At 38.1% G+C, this 19,415-nt stretch overlaps 1 protein-coding gene across 1 annotated transcript in view; it reads right to left on the reverse strand.

Annotated features, from left to right (window-relative positions):
* The window catches only part of cep295 (centrosomal protein 295), a 38,344-nt gene that overhangs the window by 15,343 nt on the left and 3,586 nt on the right, over window positions 1-19,415 (reverse strand). The window contains exons 3-17 of the mRNA XM_052106814.1: window positions 19,062-19,186; window positions 18,789-18,882; window positions 18,596-18,709; window positions 18,316-18,459; window positions 18,016-18,199; window positions 17,242-17,394; window positions 14,536-14,766; window positions 14,333-14,442; window positions 13,901-14,083; window positions 9,607-9,674; window positions 9,061-9,298; window positions 7,333-7,677; window positions 4,893-5,049; window positions 4,659-4,814; window positions 1,655-1,798 (exon numbers count right to left, since the gene is read on the reverse strand). Coding sequence (XP_051962774.1) covers window positions 1,655-1,798; window positions 4,659-4,814; window positions 4,893-5,049; window positions 7,333-7,677; window positions 9,061-9,298; window positions 9,607-9,674; window positions 13,901-14,083; window positions 14,333-14,442; window positions 14,536-14,766; window positions 17,242-17,394; window positions 18,016-18,199; window positions 18,316-18,459; window positions 18,596-18,709; window positions 18,789-18,882; window positions 19,062-19,186 — 2,446 coding nt within the window. The remainder of the gene's footprint in view (window positions 1-1,654; window positions 1,799-4,658; window positions 4,815-4,892; window positions 5,050-7,332; window positions 7,678-9,060; window positions 9,299-9,606; window positions 9,675-13,900; window positions 14,084-14,332; window positions 14,443-14,535; window positions 14,767-17,241; window positions 17,395-18,015; window positions 18,200-18,315; window positions 18,460-18,595; window positions 18,710-18,788; window positions 18,883-19,061; window positions 19,187-19,415) is intronic.

A 19,415-nucleotide genomic window follows, 5' to 3' on the forward strand; every position in this document is an offset into this window, starting at 1 on the left:
AACCCTAATAATACTTGATATTAGTAAAAGAGAAAAAAAATCATGTTTGAAATCACAAAAAAAAAAATGGTTCGGAAATGAGTCATCACCTCTTGTTATTAAATATTATATTGTAGTAAATGTATGAAATCAACATGGACACAAAAATGCACATTTCTAAGAACTTGATCCATGGGTTTAAACTATTTGAAAAGATTTCTAATTTGTATCATCTCGGAAAACCTTATCGGTCATCGCACATTTTCAAACAGGTGTGATTCAGTTCATATTTCCTCTTATGTTCTGCCATTTCTGTCGATCAATAAAAGGGCCGTCAATCAATAAAACATTTCAAACTCAAACTCATGGCATGATATGCCGATTGATTAATCCAAATCACAATTAATTGCATATTAATATTTGCTGAAAAAAGGTCCCAAAATATAGATAATTCACTATTAAATAATGTGCTTGTGTTCCATCTCTACACATGCATCAGACTGAAACTTCTGGTGTGATCTCACTATGGTTGAATCATTTTAAGTCATTTTTATCTGTATATCGTTTTAAAGCAGCTTTACAGAAAATTATGCTGTAATGTCTTAACCCTCCAATGGTATTCGGTCATTTTAGACCAAAATCCTTTACTCATTTAACAAAAATTTATCTGAGCAGTATTAGACTTGGTGACTTTTCCTCCATGTGTAAAATAATAAAAAAAAAAACACAATAGGGCTTGATTCAATAAAACTAAATGGTCGTAAAAATAAAAAGCAACACATTTGGTATTCAAATTGACTAACCATTGAAAATGAATGGGAAAGACCAAAATACAGAGCAATTTACCATCAATAAATCAGCCACAATGCAGAAAACAGACAGAAATTACGGACGGAGGGGACTCTAAAACATCCTCAGAACAACACATACACACCCACACAAGTATGAACTGATGAGATTTTAACACAGTTGCCCCCGACCAAAAATGTTCCTAATCGACTAGTAGTCACAAAACGAAGCACTTCTTTTTACAGTGGCATGATAAATTGCGTTAATTTTCAATGTATTATTTCTTATATAATTAATAGCACTGAAATAATGCATTAGCAAATATATATATATATATACACAAACACACACACATACAGTCTGCCCGAACAACTAATCGGTCTATAAGCAGCCCTGTATGATTAGGCTGGTTTCAGGTTCACCTTACCACACCTTGACATATATCTTTAGGGGCGTTTACGCACTCTTCCGTATAAAAACAGCTGGATGGCTAGTAGGTTTGTGCAACACAATGGAACAGAAGGTTTCAAGATACGTTTATAGAAGTAATCAACCATCTTGACCTTGAACCTTAGTGATTAACAGGACAGTATAAAGCGAAGCATACATTTATTTTAAAGTATGCCAATGACATGAAAGACATTAGTTCTGTACAAACAGCACATATCAACTGATCTACCTCTCAAAATTCAGTTCAGACTCCTTAAAATTCAAGAGTCACTTAGGTTACAGAATGCGGTTGTCGCTCACTTGTTCATAACTGAGCTGTATGTGAACAGAAGCGTGTTTAGCACTCCAAACACGCCTATTAGAACACAAACATCTGTTCAAGAGGTCTGAACCGTAAGAAAACATATGGCTGCTGTCAATATTTTAGGTTTCTTACTTTGCGTGTCTGCAGAATGGAGCAGCAGTGCTTCTCTCCAGGACATTCTGCTGACCCTGCCAGTGACCTCTGACCTTTCACTCACACTGGGACTGGCTTCAGAGCTGACAGCAGGCAGAGACACACTGCTGGAGTCGCTCACATCTGAAAGAGCCAAATCACACATCACAGACAGATCATGTGTCATCAGAACACCTACAGCTTGTCTGCAGAACACATTTATTTTGAAGGTTTATAAGCAGAAATGTGAAGCTTATAACTGAATCAAATCGCTTACATTAATTCTTCTGTTAAAAATAACGTATTATTTGAGCTGTGGAGTTGTTTAAATCATTATTTGTATGCAATTGTGTCATCATGGCAACGAAGTTGTAAAATTGTCTATAACTTTACACAGAAAAGGTTACTAAGTGATTTGATCACAATAAAATCATGTTAACACGCATACAGTTAATGTTGTGTCTAATTTTGAAACAGTGAGTATTTGAACATTTGCAGATTGGCCCCATTCACTTCCATTGTAAGTGCCTCTGTAAAACCCAGCTTTTTTAAACCTCCACATGCGTGTACATTGTATTTTGGCTTCACAATATTTTATTTGATCACTGTACAATATGGTTCCATTCATTAACATTATAAATGTATTCCTATATTTACTGTATATTTTCACACTGAGAATAAACGGATGCATCCAAAAACTGAAATATTTTGCTTTGAGGCTCTAAATGGAGTTAGGATGAAAATAAGATGCATTTCAAACTGTTCTGAGACCAGTGCAGACAGACAGCACACTGCAGGTTAAGTCATTCACTAAATAGGGAGCATCCTATATCTCTCTATGCAGTTAAGTGCGTTCAGTTTCAGGCTGCAGATGATGTTTGTATCACTCAACATGTTTGACACACATGGGACAATGATCATCAGTACATAGATTCAACATTTATAATGGATCATTTTATTTTAACATGGTTGACTGTGATTGGTTGATGCTGGACATTACTCTACATCAGAAATGAACATAATTAATTCTGATTCAATGTCTAACATCTCAAAAACAAGAATAACCAACAGTCCTATAAAATAAAAAACAAAACATTTTATAGCTTGGTATTATGTACAATTTCACAACTTAGTCCTGCGGTCCACATATTTGGACAAATTATGAAAACTATTTGCTCCACAAAAAATATATATATTATTTTTTGCTTGTTTATTAGGTGCTACTAGTTATAAATCAAAAAGGGAAATAGGAAATTCACACAGCAGGCACACTCGGGTCTCAGGAGGTTAAAGTAGTGACAAGTGAGTGATGAGTCGATATACATTTTTTGGTAATCAATATTATGCCACAAAAGTTGTCAATAAAACTTAACTTCTACTGAACTTGGAAAAACCTTAAATGATTTTGTAAGACTGGTTCCAAACTGTCAGCATCACCTCCGGAAAAGACAAAGAACTCTCCTACACAGTTGAGCATCTCCACCTGAGCAAACACATCCTTCTGAGCAAGGACCATAAAACTGCCGCCCTCTACACATGCTGTTTGCCTTCAGCTCATGACACCTCAAACTCCCCTGATCTCCATGTAACCAAATATAATATCTGATGTATACAAAAAATGTGACTAGGCATGTTTGATATCATTTAAAATGTCTCTGTGTGGCTGGTATGGTGTTCTTTTTCCCAGGTTTGTAAAACTTAATATCAACAAAGTTTACATTTATGCATTTGGCAGATGCTTTTATCAAAAGTGACTAAAGTGCAATTATTACAGGGACAATCCCCTCAGAGCAACCTGGAGTTAAGTGCCTTGCTCAAGGACACAATGGTGGTGGCTGTGGGGATCGAACCGGCAACCTTCTGATTAACAGTTATGAGCTTTATTCCACTACACCACCACAACTCCAGAAGATATTAGTTTATAAGTTATAGTTATAAGGTCTTTGCCAAATACTGAATAATTCTGGAGGTCTATCCCCCTCCTTGAAGGTTGAACACCAGGAAGTCAAGAACCCACTCACCCCCAAATTCTCAGTTCAAAAGGATAATACCATTTGGTACACAATGTGTTTTCTGTCTGGATATTTAAGGAAAGCTGGCCGAGAGCTCAAGGTTCTCTTTAGTCAGATGATCCCACACCTCAATGTGTGTAACTTTAATAATAGGAATCTGCATTCAGATTTCCCATGCTTTGCAATTACATGTAGTTTTCTCAACTGCCAGGTATGTTCTTTGACTTGTTTCTGTAACGTATGTTTTAAATCCTACCTGGCAAATAAATTGTTACTTTTTCATTTATTCTGTATTCCTCTGAAATCATTTATATCAATACTGGGTCTTTAAAATAGGAGAAACCGCTCTGGAGGAACCGAGCAGGAGAATACCATTTTAATAAATCATTTATATCATAACTGAAGATTTAATGTAGGAGGAAGCCACTTAAAGACTATCAGTTTGAATTTCATTAGAAACTGATCAAAAGGTAAATGAACAGAAGAGGATTCAGAGTAATCAATAACTTAAAAGATTAAAATAAAAGAATAATTTTCTGATCAGAGCCTTAATCTAAATTAGAGGTCAACTTAAAATTGGAGTCAGATTTATATAAATTTGGAGTCAGATAAAAGTAATAATGGGCTGAATTTGTAAAGTGAAGTAAAGCAATTATTTTTAATTTACAGTGCTCAGAAAAGACAGAACAACGCTGAGAGCTTCAAAGGGCAAACGATTCTATTCAAAGGGCTCCACTCTGGACCGGTTTATGAGTGTGCCCTTCTTTTGCCTGCCATTTTACAATTTAATAAAGCTTTACATAACAAATAATGAAAGTGATTTTAGTTCATTTATTATTATAATGAACATGTCTAGGAACACATGGAATGACCCGTATTAGGATAGCATTAGTTGTTATGAGTTATAGCATGAATACTGCACACCCGAGTGTACCGGACATGAAAATTATGTTTTCGAGCCAATCTATTGAAGCTAACATCAGTTTGTGTACCTGCATCCAGACTGATGTTGACAGGAGTGTCCACTTCCTGTATAGCACTGAGTTCGTGCTGTTCCATCTGCCTTAGAAACGCCAGACGAGCGGGTGGACGAGACACCGGCGGCTTCACTCTCCCACGATGCACTAGGGCATGGTCATATAAACTGCCTAGAAGATGATCAAGCAGTATTAGTGTGCGAGTGCTTGTAGGAGCCTTTCAGAAAATTACTTTAAACATCAGTTTACCGTTTGTGTAAGGCAAAGAGGCGGTGGGGGTCTCAATGCTCTGGTGGGGTGTTACAGGGGGTTTGGTGTGACCGTCAGACTCCTCAATGGCTTTCAGCAAAGTGTTCATCAGAGTCAACTGATCTGACTGAACACCACTAGTGCACGACACTGGATCCTGAGATAAACATTTACTATTTAATGGATATTTTACACACAAATGCTCAACATTACTGGAATAAAAGAGGGAAACCGTATGCACACAGGCGCCGGATCAAAGCAAAAAGACAAGGCATTAAAATATAACAGATCTGCACACTATTCTAATATTCCCCTTTATTTATTAAAAACAACAGCAACATTTCGATCAAACTGATCATGTTCAGGCACACAAAGCACTGACCAAACAAAAAGATTGAGAAAGAGGCTATAATAAAAACTGTGCTGTTAGGAGATTTGATATCCCATGTCAGGAGGCATGCCAAACAACAAAATGGGTTAAATCGCTTGTTCTTCAATACTCCCCCCTTCATGTAAAGGCTTAAAGAGATTTGCATTAATTGGATAAATTGTGATCTCATCTTCATCAAGTCAAAAGTACAGACAAACAACAATGTGTTTAAGCCAACAATGTAAACCGTTATAATCTTTCATGTTTTAATTGAACACATCCCACTAAACAAAAGTAAGTGAACCCTTGGATTTAATAAATGGTCGATCCTCCTTTGGCAACATTAACCTCAACCAATCAGTTCTGGTAGCTGCAGATTAGACGTGCTTAAGGAATTTTGGATCATTCTTTCTTACAGAACAGCTTCAGATCAGATATATTCTTAAGATGTCTGGTGTGAATGGCTCTCTTGAGGTCATTCCACAACACCTCTATTGGGTTCTGACTGGGACACTCCAAAAGATGGATTTTCTTTTTTTGAACCATTCTGTAGTGGATTTACTTCTAATCTAATGTTTAGGGAGCATGAGGAATCATTTTCACTCATGAATTGGCCACCACAAAGTCCTGACCTTTACCCCATTGAAAGTCTTTGGGATGTGCTGGAGAAGACTTTACAGAGTGGTTCAATGCTCCTGTCATCAGTACAAGATCTCGGCTATAATAGAATGCAACTCTGGACAGAAATAAATGTTACATTGCATAATGTTGTCAAAACAGTGCCATGACGAATGTGCGCTGTAATCAAAGATAAAGGCGATCCAAATAAATATTAGAGTATGCAACTTTTCTTTTGTCCAGACAGTGTACACGTATTATTCATGCGACTGAAGCGAAACAAACAAGTGAAATAAAGGTAGACCATTATATCAGTTTCACCAATTAATCTGTGCCAATAGTTGCTTTTTGGAACTATTGGTTATCAGCAAAAATCTGTTGATAGTTGCCAATAGTTCTCTCATCCTTTCAAAATAAGAGTCCCTAGTGCGTTTCAGGCTCGTTTATACATAAAAGTCCAGTGTTATGCACCAAATGTTTTCTGGATACTATTAGGATTTTGTTTTGATCATATTGAACTCTTTGTCTTTGCCCATCAAAGTAAAGAAAAATTATTTTTCACATTCTATAAATGGATTAAAAAAAAACACACAAAAAAAAAAAAAACACCACCAGCTGATTAATCCATTATCGGCCTTTCCCACCACCTTAGTTATCAGTATCTGCAAAATACACTATCGGTCGACCTCTAAAGTGAACCAAGTAATGCAGTAGTTAGAACGCGTAACTTGCATTGTGAATACAACCTTTTCATAAAAACCACACCGAAAGAGTGTGATTTCACGGTCAAAACCACGGAAGAGTGTCTAAAGCGTGAAGAATCCACAACATAGTAACTCCTAAACATAGCTAATACTTCAGTATACTCATATGCTAGAATTTCTAAAATGGGTTTCTCATGTTGTTTGTTAAATCATTCATAGATTTGATACAATAATCAAATGTTTACATATTTTTCAAAATGTTGGAATATTTGCTTCAAGACTAGGCTCTTGCATTTTGAAACATTTTTGTCATAAGTTATTTATCAACTAAAATTATTTGCCAATTTAGAGTAAAATTGATCAAAATGAATGAATATTGACAATTTATAATAAAATTGACAAATAAATATCTGTATAAAAATTGTGAATGACGACTACATTTGGACCTGTACCTCACAAAAAGTTGATTGTGACTTCAGAAGAGATATCGTCTACTTTATGATACTTATTTTATGATTTACTTTTTGTAGCTCAACAGCATGGTGACCAAAAAATAAATAAAATGGCTGAATGGAAAAGAGCTGCATGATCCTTCTGCTAAATATCTCATTTACAGTTCCACAGGAAAAAAAATAGTGATATGGGTTTGGAACAACATAATGGTGAGTAAATGAAAAATAAAAATGCCTTTTTTGGATGAACTATCCCTCTTCCTTCAGTACAACAGACTTCATCAGACTAGGTTTACCTGGACACGTCCTGTTCGGAGCAGTGCCTGTAGGGTGTCTCTCTGTCTCCTCATGTGCCGTCTCACCAGCTCTTGTCTGTCTGCCTGCATGGACGGATGTTCTCTCTCATTCACCGCCAGGACTGAGCCAGTCGGATCAGAAGACGGCACCGGAACAGACCTGCTGGTGTCAGCAGACTGCACGACTACACGTGGGGCCTGACGCTGCCGGCTGCGCAGAAGTTCCAGAACCACAGCAGGGGAAGGCAGAGGAATCTGATCCGGCTCAGAGGCACTGAACACACGAGTATCTGAGGGGCGAGTCAAATCAGATCCACTGGGTTCTGGTAGGCTAACAAAAGGCCGCTGTAAAAACAAACACTGGAATTACCTCAGAGGTGGAACTTTAATGCATTAAACTACACTGATCAGCCACAAAACTAAAAGCACCTGCAAAATATCGTGTAGGTCACCCTCGTGCCACCAAAACAGAGCCAACCCGCATCTCAGAATAGCATTCTGGATGATATTCTTCACCACAATTGTACAGAGCGGTTATCTGAGCTACCATAGAGTTACTTAGAGTATAAGCCAATCAGGCACCAATGATCATCCATGCAATTATCTAATCAGCCAATCATGTGGCCGCTGTGCATAAAATCATGCAGATACGGGTCAGGAGCTTCAGTTACTCTTAACATCAACCATCAGAATGGGGAAAAATGTGATCTCCATGATTTGGAGTGTGGCATGATTGTTGGGGCCAGATGGGGTGCTTTTACTCAGGATGGTGCCAGAAAAAAGAAACATCTGAAAAGCGGCAGTTCTGTGGATGGAAATGTGTTGATGAGAGAGGTCAACAGAAAATGGCCAGACTGGTTTGAACTGACAAAGTCTACAGTAACTCAGATAACCGCTCTGTACAATTGTGGTGAGAGGAATATAATCTCTGAATGCTGATCTGATACGAGTTGGTGCTGTTTTGGTGGCACGAGGGTGACCTACACAATATTAGGCAGGTGGTTTTAATGTTGCGGCTGATCGGTGTATACGAGTGACCCATCTCATCCAGCTGCTAGTAACAGATTACATGTAATCTGGATTAAGTAATGAGATTATAAAATCAAGTTATTTTAATTGATTACATTACGTTTTTGTAATGTGCATAATCCAATTAGTTACCATTTTACCGATTACATACTTTATTACATTACAAACCAGCCAATAGCTATTATGTAATTTACAGATTATGCACCTTAAATCAGAAGTGTGAAACATTTCCTGTGTTAAAATACTTCAATCCCATTCCCACCTTAATATGCATAGACATCCATAAGAATTTTCTTGAACTGTAAACACTGTGGCACTATGAAAATTAATCTGTTGTTTTGAGCGACCCATCTTCAAGAGAGACAATAGCATTATCAGTTTTTCATAACACTTTAAGCATCTGCGTTTTACTTAACGACTGAAAAACAGCACGTTTCTGTTTGATTTGGTTTACTATTGTTCAAAGGAGTGTTAACTGTTACTTAAGATGTTTAAAATCAATGATTAGATTTATCAAAATAAGCAATGAGTAATCCAAAAGTAATCCTATTAGATTACTTTAATGATTACAATTTAAATTGTGCCATTTGTAACAAGTACCAGATTACATTTCAAAAGTAATTTACCCAGCACTGCTTCAAATGTCTCTGGTTGAAGCCTTGATGCAAGTCATGTGACTAATTATAATTGATTACTAACCTGTGACCGAGTTACAGGAGGAGTTGAGCTAGTGTCTCTTGTGGGAGAGAGGCCCAACCGGTGATCAGGTGGTGTAGTGTCTTTAGCAGGGGGTAAAGTGCAAACAGTCTCTAAGGCAACAGATGAGGGTTGTAGTATTTGTGGTACTGTTGTTCTTCTTATGGCATATCGTAATTTCAGAGTATGTTGATATTCCTCCAGTCGTCGACGAGCATCCTCAACACACTTCTTATGATGCCTATGAAAAAAAAAAAAAAAAAGGCCAACTATAACAATGTCTAACAAACTTGAGCCTTAAAACATCAGCTCTGTTCCAAAACCTAGTAAGCTCCTCAACTGGTCTACATAGGCAACTGTCTTCTAAGGCACCAATGAAAGCATCTTATACAGCTGAACCATACCTGTTGGAAAAGCTTTCATGTCTATGATGCCAAAAAAATCAAGGAGGGCAGCTTAATTGGTTTTGGAAAAGAGCTATATAGCCCTCTCGTATAGATTATTTCTGTACTTTAGTGTCAAATGAGTTCCACACACACACAAACACACCTGTTCTGCTCCAAGAGTCGCTGCTGGTACTGATGGAGTCTCTGGGTGCGCAGGTCATCGGGCGTAACCTTTTACAGGCAACAAGCAAGAGCTGATGTGTTCTGACATGATCAAATTCATACCCATGAAAATCAGTTTTGAAAAGAATAATTGATGATGGACTGTTGAAATATTGAAATGCACAACCGACTTGGTTAAGGGTTCCAAAAATGATGTTTAGATCTACTTCTGCTGCGTTCATGTCGAGTTGAAATGAATGTAATTATGTGATGGCAACTCAGGAATTCTACTCAAGAGCTGTTCACATACTTAAACACAAGACAAATACACCGCAAGCGACACGTGGCGACAGACACAATCCAATTTATTTTCTTAGTGACTTCTGACATTATGAGCAACAGCTGGCGACAAGACGTGGCTGTGGTGAGTTTAACTATGCAAATGAGCGACATTTTTTTTTTGGCACCATTCAGAGTCAATTCTAGAGATGGTTGTGTGTGAAAATTGTTAGTGAAAGTTACAGAAACACTCCAATCAGCCCGTCTGGCACCAACAATCATGCCAAAGTCGAATTCTATGGTAACTCAGATAACCGCTCTGTACAATTGTGGTGAGAACAAGATCATCTTAGAATGTTATTCTGAGATGCGGGTTGGCGCCGTTATAGCGGCATGGGGGGGACCTAAACAATATTAGGCAGGTGGTTTTAATGTTGTGACTGATGGGTATGTGTGAGAACACACACACTCTAAATGTACAGATTTTGCTCTTATGGAAAGAAATTAGTCAGGACATTAATAATGTGAAAAATTACTATTGAAATTGACAAAAAAAATCCTCCATGTGCAGCAATGACAGCTTTGCAGATCCTTGACATTCTAGCTGTCAGTTTGTCCAGATACTCAAGTGACATTTCACCCCACACTTCCTGTAGCTGTTGCCATAGATGTGACTGTCTTGTCGGGCACTTCTCACACACCTTACAGTCTAACTGATCCCACAAAAGCTCAATGGGGTTAAGATCCAGAACACTCTTTTCCAATTATCTGTTTCTTTGCCCACTCTAACCTTTTCTTTTTGTTTCTCTGTTTCAAAAGTGTCTTTCTTTGCAATTCTTCCCATAAGAGTCTTCTCTTTACTGTTGTACATGAAACTGGTGTTGAGCAGGTAGAATTCAATGAAGCTGTCAGCTGAGGACATGTGAGGTGTCTATTTCTCAATCTAGAGTCTCTGATGTACTTATCCTCTTGTTTAGTTGCACATCTGGTCTTCCACATCTCTTTCTGTCCTTGTTAGAGACAGTTGTCCTTTGACTTTGAAGACTGTAGTTACACCTTTGTATGAAATCTTCAGTTTTTTGGCAGTTTCAAGCATTGTATAGCCTTCATTCCTCAGAACAATGATTGACTGATGAGTTTCTAGAGAAAACTGTTTCTTTTTTGCCATTTTTGACCCAATATTGACCTTAAGACATGCCAGTCTATTGATACTGTGGCAAATCAAAAACAATGTTAAGCTTCAGTTAATGAACCAAATCAGCAATTTAGCATGATTGCTCAAGGATAAGGTGTTGAATGATGAGTGCCGTTTAGATTTGATCAGAAATTACTTTTCAAATAATGATGGTGCTGTTTTTTTTACATTATTAATGTGCCGACTATACTTTGTGATCAGTTGAATGCCACTTGGTAATTTAAAGTACCAATTTCCTTCCAAAACCGCTAAATCTGTACATTATTCCAAACTTTTGTCCACGAGTGTATGTATGTGTATTAGGGATGCAACTAACGATTATTTGACTATTCAGCGATTATTGTAATGATTAATCATTAGCTCTTAACCGATAATTCTGCTCGTGTCCCGACTTAAAATGTTGTATTAAATATGCTTACCACAAATAAAGAGGACAAAAATCATCTTTTAAAAATACCTCTAAATGACATTCACTGAATTAATGGGAAAAAATACTTTGTTTAATTCAGTAAAGAAATTCACTGCAAAAAAATCCTAATGTTGTCAAGTGTTTGTCTTGTTTTCCATTTAAAATGGTCTAAAAACACATTTACTTAAGCAACATAAGATATTTAGACTTGCTTTAATAGAATGTCTCTTAAATATAAGTGTATTTTGTATATACACATGTATATATTTTCACATGGTTATACTTCTGTGAGTTCAGAACAGTCTAAATATACTTCTATTCAAGATTTATTCTCTAAAAGCAAGTCTAAATATCTTATATGCTGCTTTTCAGGTGAATTTTCAGGGATTTTTAGATATTTAAAACTATTAGTATTTTTTGTGTTACATTCAACATTCTCAGATAACAATGTTTTCTTCTGCAGTAGCTGCTAAAGTAAATGTACATTGTTTTAAATGAGTTTTAGATATTTATATTGGAAAACAAGCCAAAACTAAAACAAATCAATAAGCTGCGTATTGCCAAATTTTCTTCACGATAAGAAACGCACAGTGACCCATATAATCGCAAGCCAATAAGTTATAGCGTATAGTTTCAATCTCTCCCTTTAGATCGGGACATTTGTGCAACTCATAGAAGAGGCGCTGACCGCACAAAGAGTTTGTAGTTATTTACATGATATGCTTTCATATTATTTCAACTTTAATAAAAGCTATAATGCATTAAATATAACTGCATTAAAGATGAAATGTTGGGGGGTTTCCTTTAAAGATGCTCAACACACAAGTTTTGCTTCAGCGGAGCAATAGCTCCAGATCCACTTATTCCACAATGAGAGGGATTCAGTATTTATTATTTTGTGTTTCTGCATTATAATTCCCTCATACTTTGTGATCTACATCAGCTGAAGCTGTTTGGAAAGTTTAGAGTGCATCTGTGATCTGCGTAATTCTTCAACTAAGACAGCTGTAATTGGGTACAAACTGGTTTGAGATTTGTCCACTTCAAACTAATTCAGACATTAGGCTCGTAGTGTCACAGCAGCAGAGCGCCAACTAATGAAGAAAAAAAAATAAAAAAAATAAATAAAAAAGTTGAAACTTCAGTTTTTTACAGATTTAAAGATATAACTGTCCGTTCGAAAACTTTTAATAAGCGAATGCATGTATGAATGCATTCTTCAGTGTGTCTGATATCAACATGCAAGGACACCGATATGAGAAGCACGCACATTAGAAGCTCCTATACAGGTACTGCACCAAACATCATGATTCCAGTATGAAACTCAAGTATAATTTAGAGAAACCATGCGCAGGTTTTTAATGCTTTACTTTGTGGTTTATTATCATTCAGTAAAACACAGATCAGAGACCCTCCCCTCGAAATCTGAACACACGTGGTCAAAGAGACGATCGGAGGCCTATACCATCGAGCAAGTTGAACAAACTCAGGGTTGCAGGATTGATTTTGAGTTGACAACCAATCAGGCTTAATTGGTACTACGATGCCGCTCATTAACTTCCTGTCAACTCAGGCTTTGATCCTGAGTTTAAAATCTTAAGACTTGCAGCGCCGACTACATGTAGTGTAGTGTACGCTTTGCTAACAGGCCAAAGTATAATTTGCTCGTCAGCATTGCTGATTGCTTACTGCAGAGTATGAGTGACAAATCTCATCATCAGCATGGTCCACGCAGCCCAGATTTCATCGACTTGCCATTTACTATACTAAAAGATTATCACAAAACAGTTATAGTGCGCATAATTCGATTGCATTCATATTTACTTGTGGTCAAAAGTGAAAAGTAAGTAAACTCGGGCCTTAAGGGTGACCAAGCCAGAGCACGTGTTACTTATGCGTTGTCTAGTGTGCACATTCCTCCATCTTTATAACTTTTCTATGTGGATCTATAAGATGTTTTCTTAAGGTGTCTGTTGAACCAAGTGTCGATAAGCCTGATCTTTGGCACAGTCCAAATTTGTATTCATCATATTTGCACTGCAAACTCACAGGCTTTGACTCTGGTACTTCAGAATGACCAGACAACATTTGAGGTGCTATGTGATGATATCGGTCAGCTAGTTAGTCTAGATACGAGCAAGTTATTCAGTCACAAGTCTTTTTTTAATGCTTATCTAGGAATTATTTGGTAAATGCATTTCCATCATGGTTTATAAACATGTCTTTTTACCAAATAAAAAGTTGTACATTTTCATCAGTGTTTTCATCCAGCATTTAGGGAATATCCCAAAATTTGCATGAATGCAAACGGACACCCTGCAACTGATGCATCCCAGTGCTGTTTTAAAAAATATCAGCACTCTTGGAACACTGCTCGTCTAATCAGATTTGAGGACCAGAACAAACACGCACCTCTGGAGTGGGCTCAGGAAGAGCTACAACCTCTTGAAGCCCAGAATGTCTCTGTGCGGCTTCCTCCAGCGTGTGTCTCTGCAGTTGAGTGTCTCTCAAGCGCAGCTCCAGATCATGCCGTTTCTCATCCAGCTCCTCCAGTAGAGCGAGCTGCTCCTGCTGCTGTCTTAAAAGCGACAACTCCTGTAAAGGAAGTGAAATGCAGGACATTACAGAAGGAGTTGGCGCAACCCCATAAATTCAAGGAACCAAAAATGGAATGCATCTGAGCTCAGTTCAAGTGTAGATGCTATCATGGAATACATGTCTGCTTTCACAAACACTTCAAGAACAGTAGAATTACATCATAGCTCAGCATCAGCCCGCGTCCTTAAACCCAGCACTGCGTTTGCACCCCTCAAACATTAATGCAGGCAGCCTTACCAAACTTACATGTGTTTGTTGGCTCATGTCAGTCTTAGAAGATGTGGGCTTTACATGAGCTTGTTCCACTGGCAGCAGCACCGTGCCTGCCACTATGGGTTCATCGCTTACCTCAGGACCTGACAAAATATGATTGAAGGGAAAAATGAGCTTGCATTTCAAATGCAGTCATTCTAGAGGGAGTGTTTTGGACAGAGTGAAAATCGTCTTACCTTTGTCAGAGTGCGTTACGCTGGGCGTCCGCTCGTCTACATCACCTGCTCGCTCGCGTTCCTGGCTGCTTAAAGATCCCGTTTCAACACTCAAAACATCTGGAACAGTGTCTTCTTCAGATGTCGTTGTTGTAGCAGTTCTCTGCCGCTGACCGGCAGCATCTCTTTGGCTCCTGATGCGGTCAAGCAGTCTTCTAAGGGCATGTCTACCTGGATCTCCTACAGAAGACTCTAAAGAATAATATTCAAGATGTTTTATTCAAAGCACATTTATCTACCACTTACAAGCACCATGGAAACAGTCACCACAGTATCTAATAACCCCTTTTCACCAAAATGGTGCGGTTGCTCAGCCGAGGATCTGAAGCGGCCTGTGTTTCCACTGAATTGAAAGGTACACAATGACATGACTGAATATGTTACTACATAAATAGTTCTTTCAGTTAGTCAACTTTGGGAAACGTTTAATGTTACTTGAATTGGTGATATTTTAGTACATTTCTATCTTTATATTGTGGAAGGCTTTGATTGGAAATATTAATAAAGCAGTTTATTGTTACATATTTTTGCACTTTCAAAATCTGAGATTTATATAGTTAAAGTTACAGACTTTCCTTCTTCAGCAGATACGAAGTGAAGATTTTTATAAGCAAATTTAAGCTCTTTTTGTCCATACAATGCAAGTAGGTAGGTTTCATCAGGCTGATGGTTGCTTGATGGTCCAAGTCAAATTTAAACAGCATAAAAGTAATCCACATGACTCCAGTCGATCAGTTAGTCTTCTGAACTAAATCAATAGGTTAGTGTAAAAATTAATTGATTAAAACTTTTTTAAAAAAGAATATTCCAGGTCCAGTACAAGTTAAGCTCAGTTGACTGCATTTGTAGCGTAAAACTGATTACCACAAAAATGTATTTCGACTGTAAAATGTAAAAACACAAATCTGGGTTAAAGTGAGGCGCTTTAAATGGAAGTGAATTGAGACATTCTTTTTGTGTAAAAATACTCAGTCAAAATGCATTTTAACATGATTTTAGTATGATCAAATTTCTTATCAACCTTTTCTGTGTAAAGATATAGCCCATTTTACAACGTTGTTGCCATGACGATGTAATGTCAACAAAACCTAAAATCCTTAAACGACTTTACAGCTCAAATAATACCCAAGTTTTAACAGAAGAATTAATGCAAGTGCTTTTATAAAAGCATAAGCTTCAAATTTCTGCCATTTTTTAAAAGGACGGACAAGTCAAAATACATTTTCTGGTAAGCAACATTACGCAACAAATGCTGTAGATTGAGCTTAACTTGTATTGAACCTTTAGTGACACAGATGCACTAAAGAAACGCATCCTCTCTCGTTATGCACTCGCAGACTGATGTAGGTAGTCTTAAAGAGATGGTACCGATTTAGCATGTGTTCTACAAATCAATGTATACACTTGTAAATGCCACAAATTATGCAAGTTAACAATACAAAATGTAGCAATACTGTATATATGCAATATAATATGCAATTTCAAGACATTTATTAATGGAATGCATTGCATTTGAAAAAGTTTCAAAAGCTAAAATGTGACCAATAGCATTGGTAAAATTTATATTTTTTATAATTCTAGAAGGTAAAAAGGTTCCCTGTATTCTTAACAGCATTAGCGGAGAGAAAATTTCTTTCATATTAAGCAAAATGGACATTGTTACCAGAATACCCCCAGATGAATCGATATCGAAAGCATGTAAATCGGATTATAATCGAATCAGCAAATCTGTATCAATACCCAGCCCTAACGGAATACATCACATCCAGTCGGATGATCACATACGGTTTTGGTCGTACAAGTTGAAATATTTAAAACGCGTCCAAAGCTAAAATCAGATCTGAAAATTATGCATCTGCAGATGGTCGGAACTCCATGCTTCCATTACTTGTCTGACTTAGGGTACGTTTACACGACAAAGATGAACTAAAAACGGAAACGTTTTTCCTTTGCGTTTTTGACAAGTTCCGCATACAGTCGACAACATTGTCAAAACGATCCCAGTTCACACAAATCTGCGAAAATGACTAAAAACACTGCATTATGCATGCCAGGCCATTAGTTGGCGATGTCACTTTGTAAAGAAATACTACGCACCTGCGCACATTAGCTTTCTTCCATAGAGCGGTGAATACAAACAATAAAGATGGCGATAGCATAGAGCAATTTTGTCTGGATGGATGGATGAGGTTGCTTTATTACTACAAGTGACCCTGGACTATAAAGCACTCCACCTTTTTAAGAACTCCAACTGGTGATCTCTTGTTGGTCTGTACACCCTGGAGGTAAGGACGAAGTTCATGCCTATACACTGAACACGTAATAAGAGTACGCATGACATCATCGTTTTCACAAATTCACGTTTTTGTATGTTTATACGGAGATGATAACTGAAAACATGCACTTTGCGTTTTCAGGCCCCAAAACCCTGTTGTCATGTAAACAAACAGCCAAACGCATAAAATGTTTTCAGTTTTTAGTTGAAAGCGTTGTCGTGTAAACGGCCCCAAGTCTATCTATCGTCTGTTGTTAGTTGGATGCGGTGAAATAATCACTAATAATAGTCATCATAATCATACTCAGCAGCTTTACACCATCACAGGCTGCTTTAACGTCAGCAATCACTAGCACAGAGTTGGTGGTAAAGTGGTCTGATTGGCTGCCCACCTGGTGTTTCAGTCTCAGTGGTATCAGGAGTGTCCCATGTCTCAGCTGCAGGTGTACATTCAGGGTCAAGGGTCACATCCAGGTCCACATCATGACTAGCAGCAGAGGGAAGAGGCTCTGGTACCAGCTGAAGAACCAAGTCACCTTTGACCTCTGGAGGAGATCAGAAGATGAAAATCAGTCAATGAAAAACGGCAATGCTGAAAAGTTTTTTGACACCTCATCACATCCTGAGGGACCTAAACCGAAGAGCTGTTAAAGGGGAAGAGTGTCATTATTATGGCAAGTCTATGAGATTTTTCACCCGTTTTATTGTCCACAAGGCAAAATTGCAAGTCTGATTTCTAGGGATGCCATAGTGTGAGTTTTAGTTTATTAAAGCAAATGTAGGATGTGTATCTTTCTTTTTCTTCTGTCAGCTTGTTTTACATCCTTCGACTTCAGTCGTTCATTTAAATGCTCCTAAACAGACGCTTTTGGTGGATAGGAGTCTGGTAGATTGAATTCCTCTATTACATTGTGGAATTTGTATGTTTAAGCTTCAGTTTCACATTAATTAAAAGTTCATGTTCTGTCCAGAACACCGGTCCATTAAAGCAACATGCGGCCACCGTCTGTAACCATAGCAGCAGCCACAGTAAAAGTACCCACACAGGCACAGCAGTTTTCACATTAGGCTTACAAAAACCTCTTTTATATCATGTATTTATACATTATATATAATATTATAATAGAATAGTAAAGGAGGGTTTCACAGGAAATAACAGCACATACTCCTCTCTTCAGTGTACATGTCCTGGAAGGCGATCTCTAGATCTCGCTGCTCCTCGTCTCTGAGCTCCTGCTGTCTGAAGAGGGGCTGGTAGATCTGAGCTGGGATGCTGTTCACCGCCTGCCTGCGCCGCAGTAAATCAGCCTGCTGCAGATGCTCCAATTCACACAGCAGCCGCGCACGATCCTACACAAACACAAGAGTGAAACACCTGCTCTGATATGTTGATTCAACATCACTGAGAGCGCATTTCACAAACAAAACTTGAGTTGAAGTCCCTGTGAAATGGATGTGGGCTCTACCTGTGTGTTCTGTTCTTTCCTGAGCGCGTGGTTTCCTCTCAGTCGTGCTTTCTCCAGTTTCTCCTGCCGATCTCGAGCTTCTTCTCGCTGCAGCTCTTCCAAACGCTGCCCCTCCACCTCCGCTGCTTGATGTGCATCCACATGCTGCAAGAGAAGAACAGTTCCTTTAAAAGCAGTCATAATAAATTAGCTCTGTACGTAGACACTTTTAATCGAAATTATGGATCCAGTAAATAAAGCCAGTAAATCATGTCCGTGTGGCATCAATTCATTTTTGTACCTGATCAGTGTCAGTCTCTGTGTCCACTGCTATATCTGTCATGTGATAGCGTGTGACAGAGAAGCGTTCCGCTGCTGCTGTCTTCAGCGGATGAGGAGTCTTCTTCACAATGCTCTGAGAGAATGATAAGACGTGATATAGCTCTTTAATACTTCAACATTACAAAACACATTAAAGACAAGAATCGCTGTACCTCCACGGGGTTTGGAGGCGGTGGTGGCAGATTGGCCACTTTTGCAGCTCTCTTCTTCTCCTGCACAAGAGCTTTCCTCCGTGCTTCAATGTGCCTGTGAAGTCAATGCATTCATAATATCACATCAGCATGAAAAGCCAGCTTACATTTAAGTGTCATTTGCCATCTAAAAGGACATGCTCATGAAACACTGCAAGAATGAAGAATGCCATTTTGATCTAAAGTTTGTTTGTGTGCGTGCGTTCAATCATAGAAATGTGCATATGCACTGACCGACAGCGCTGCTGCTCTTGCTCATGTCTGCGTGCCGTGAGCTCTTTGAGCGCCTCTCGATGTCTCTCTGCTGCACGCTCCTGCTGTTTCACATTCTTCTGAGCCTCAGCCTCTAAATCAGGCTCCTACACACACAAACAAATACAATCTGAATACAACACATTTCCACACAGACAGACAAACACAACCCTTGTGTTGTGTTTGTCAAAAATGACCGGCATAAGTTTATTAATCTCTCATACATTATCAAAAGACATTGCATTAGAAAGTATCAACTTCTTTATCAATTATGACAGGTTTTGCGCGCACGCACACACACACACCATTTTAATAGATAGGATTAATTGAACTGAG

Source organism: Xyrauchen texanus, chromosome 36 (assembly GCF_025860055.1).
Source record: "Xyrauchen texanus isolate HMW12.3.18 chromosome 36, RBS_HiC_50CHRs, whole genome shotgun sequence".
NCBI lineage: Eukaryota > Metazoa > Chordata > Actinopteri > Cypriniformes > Catostomidae > Xyrauchen > Xyrauchen texanus.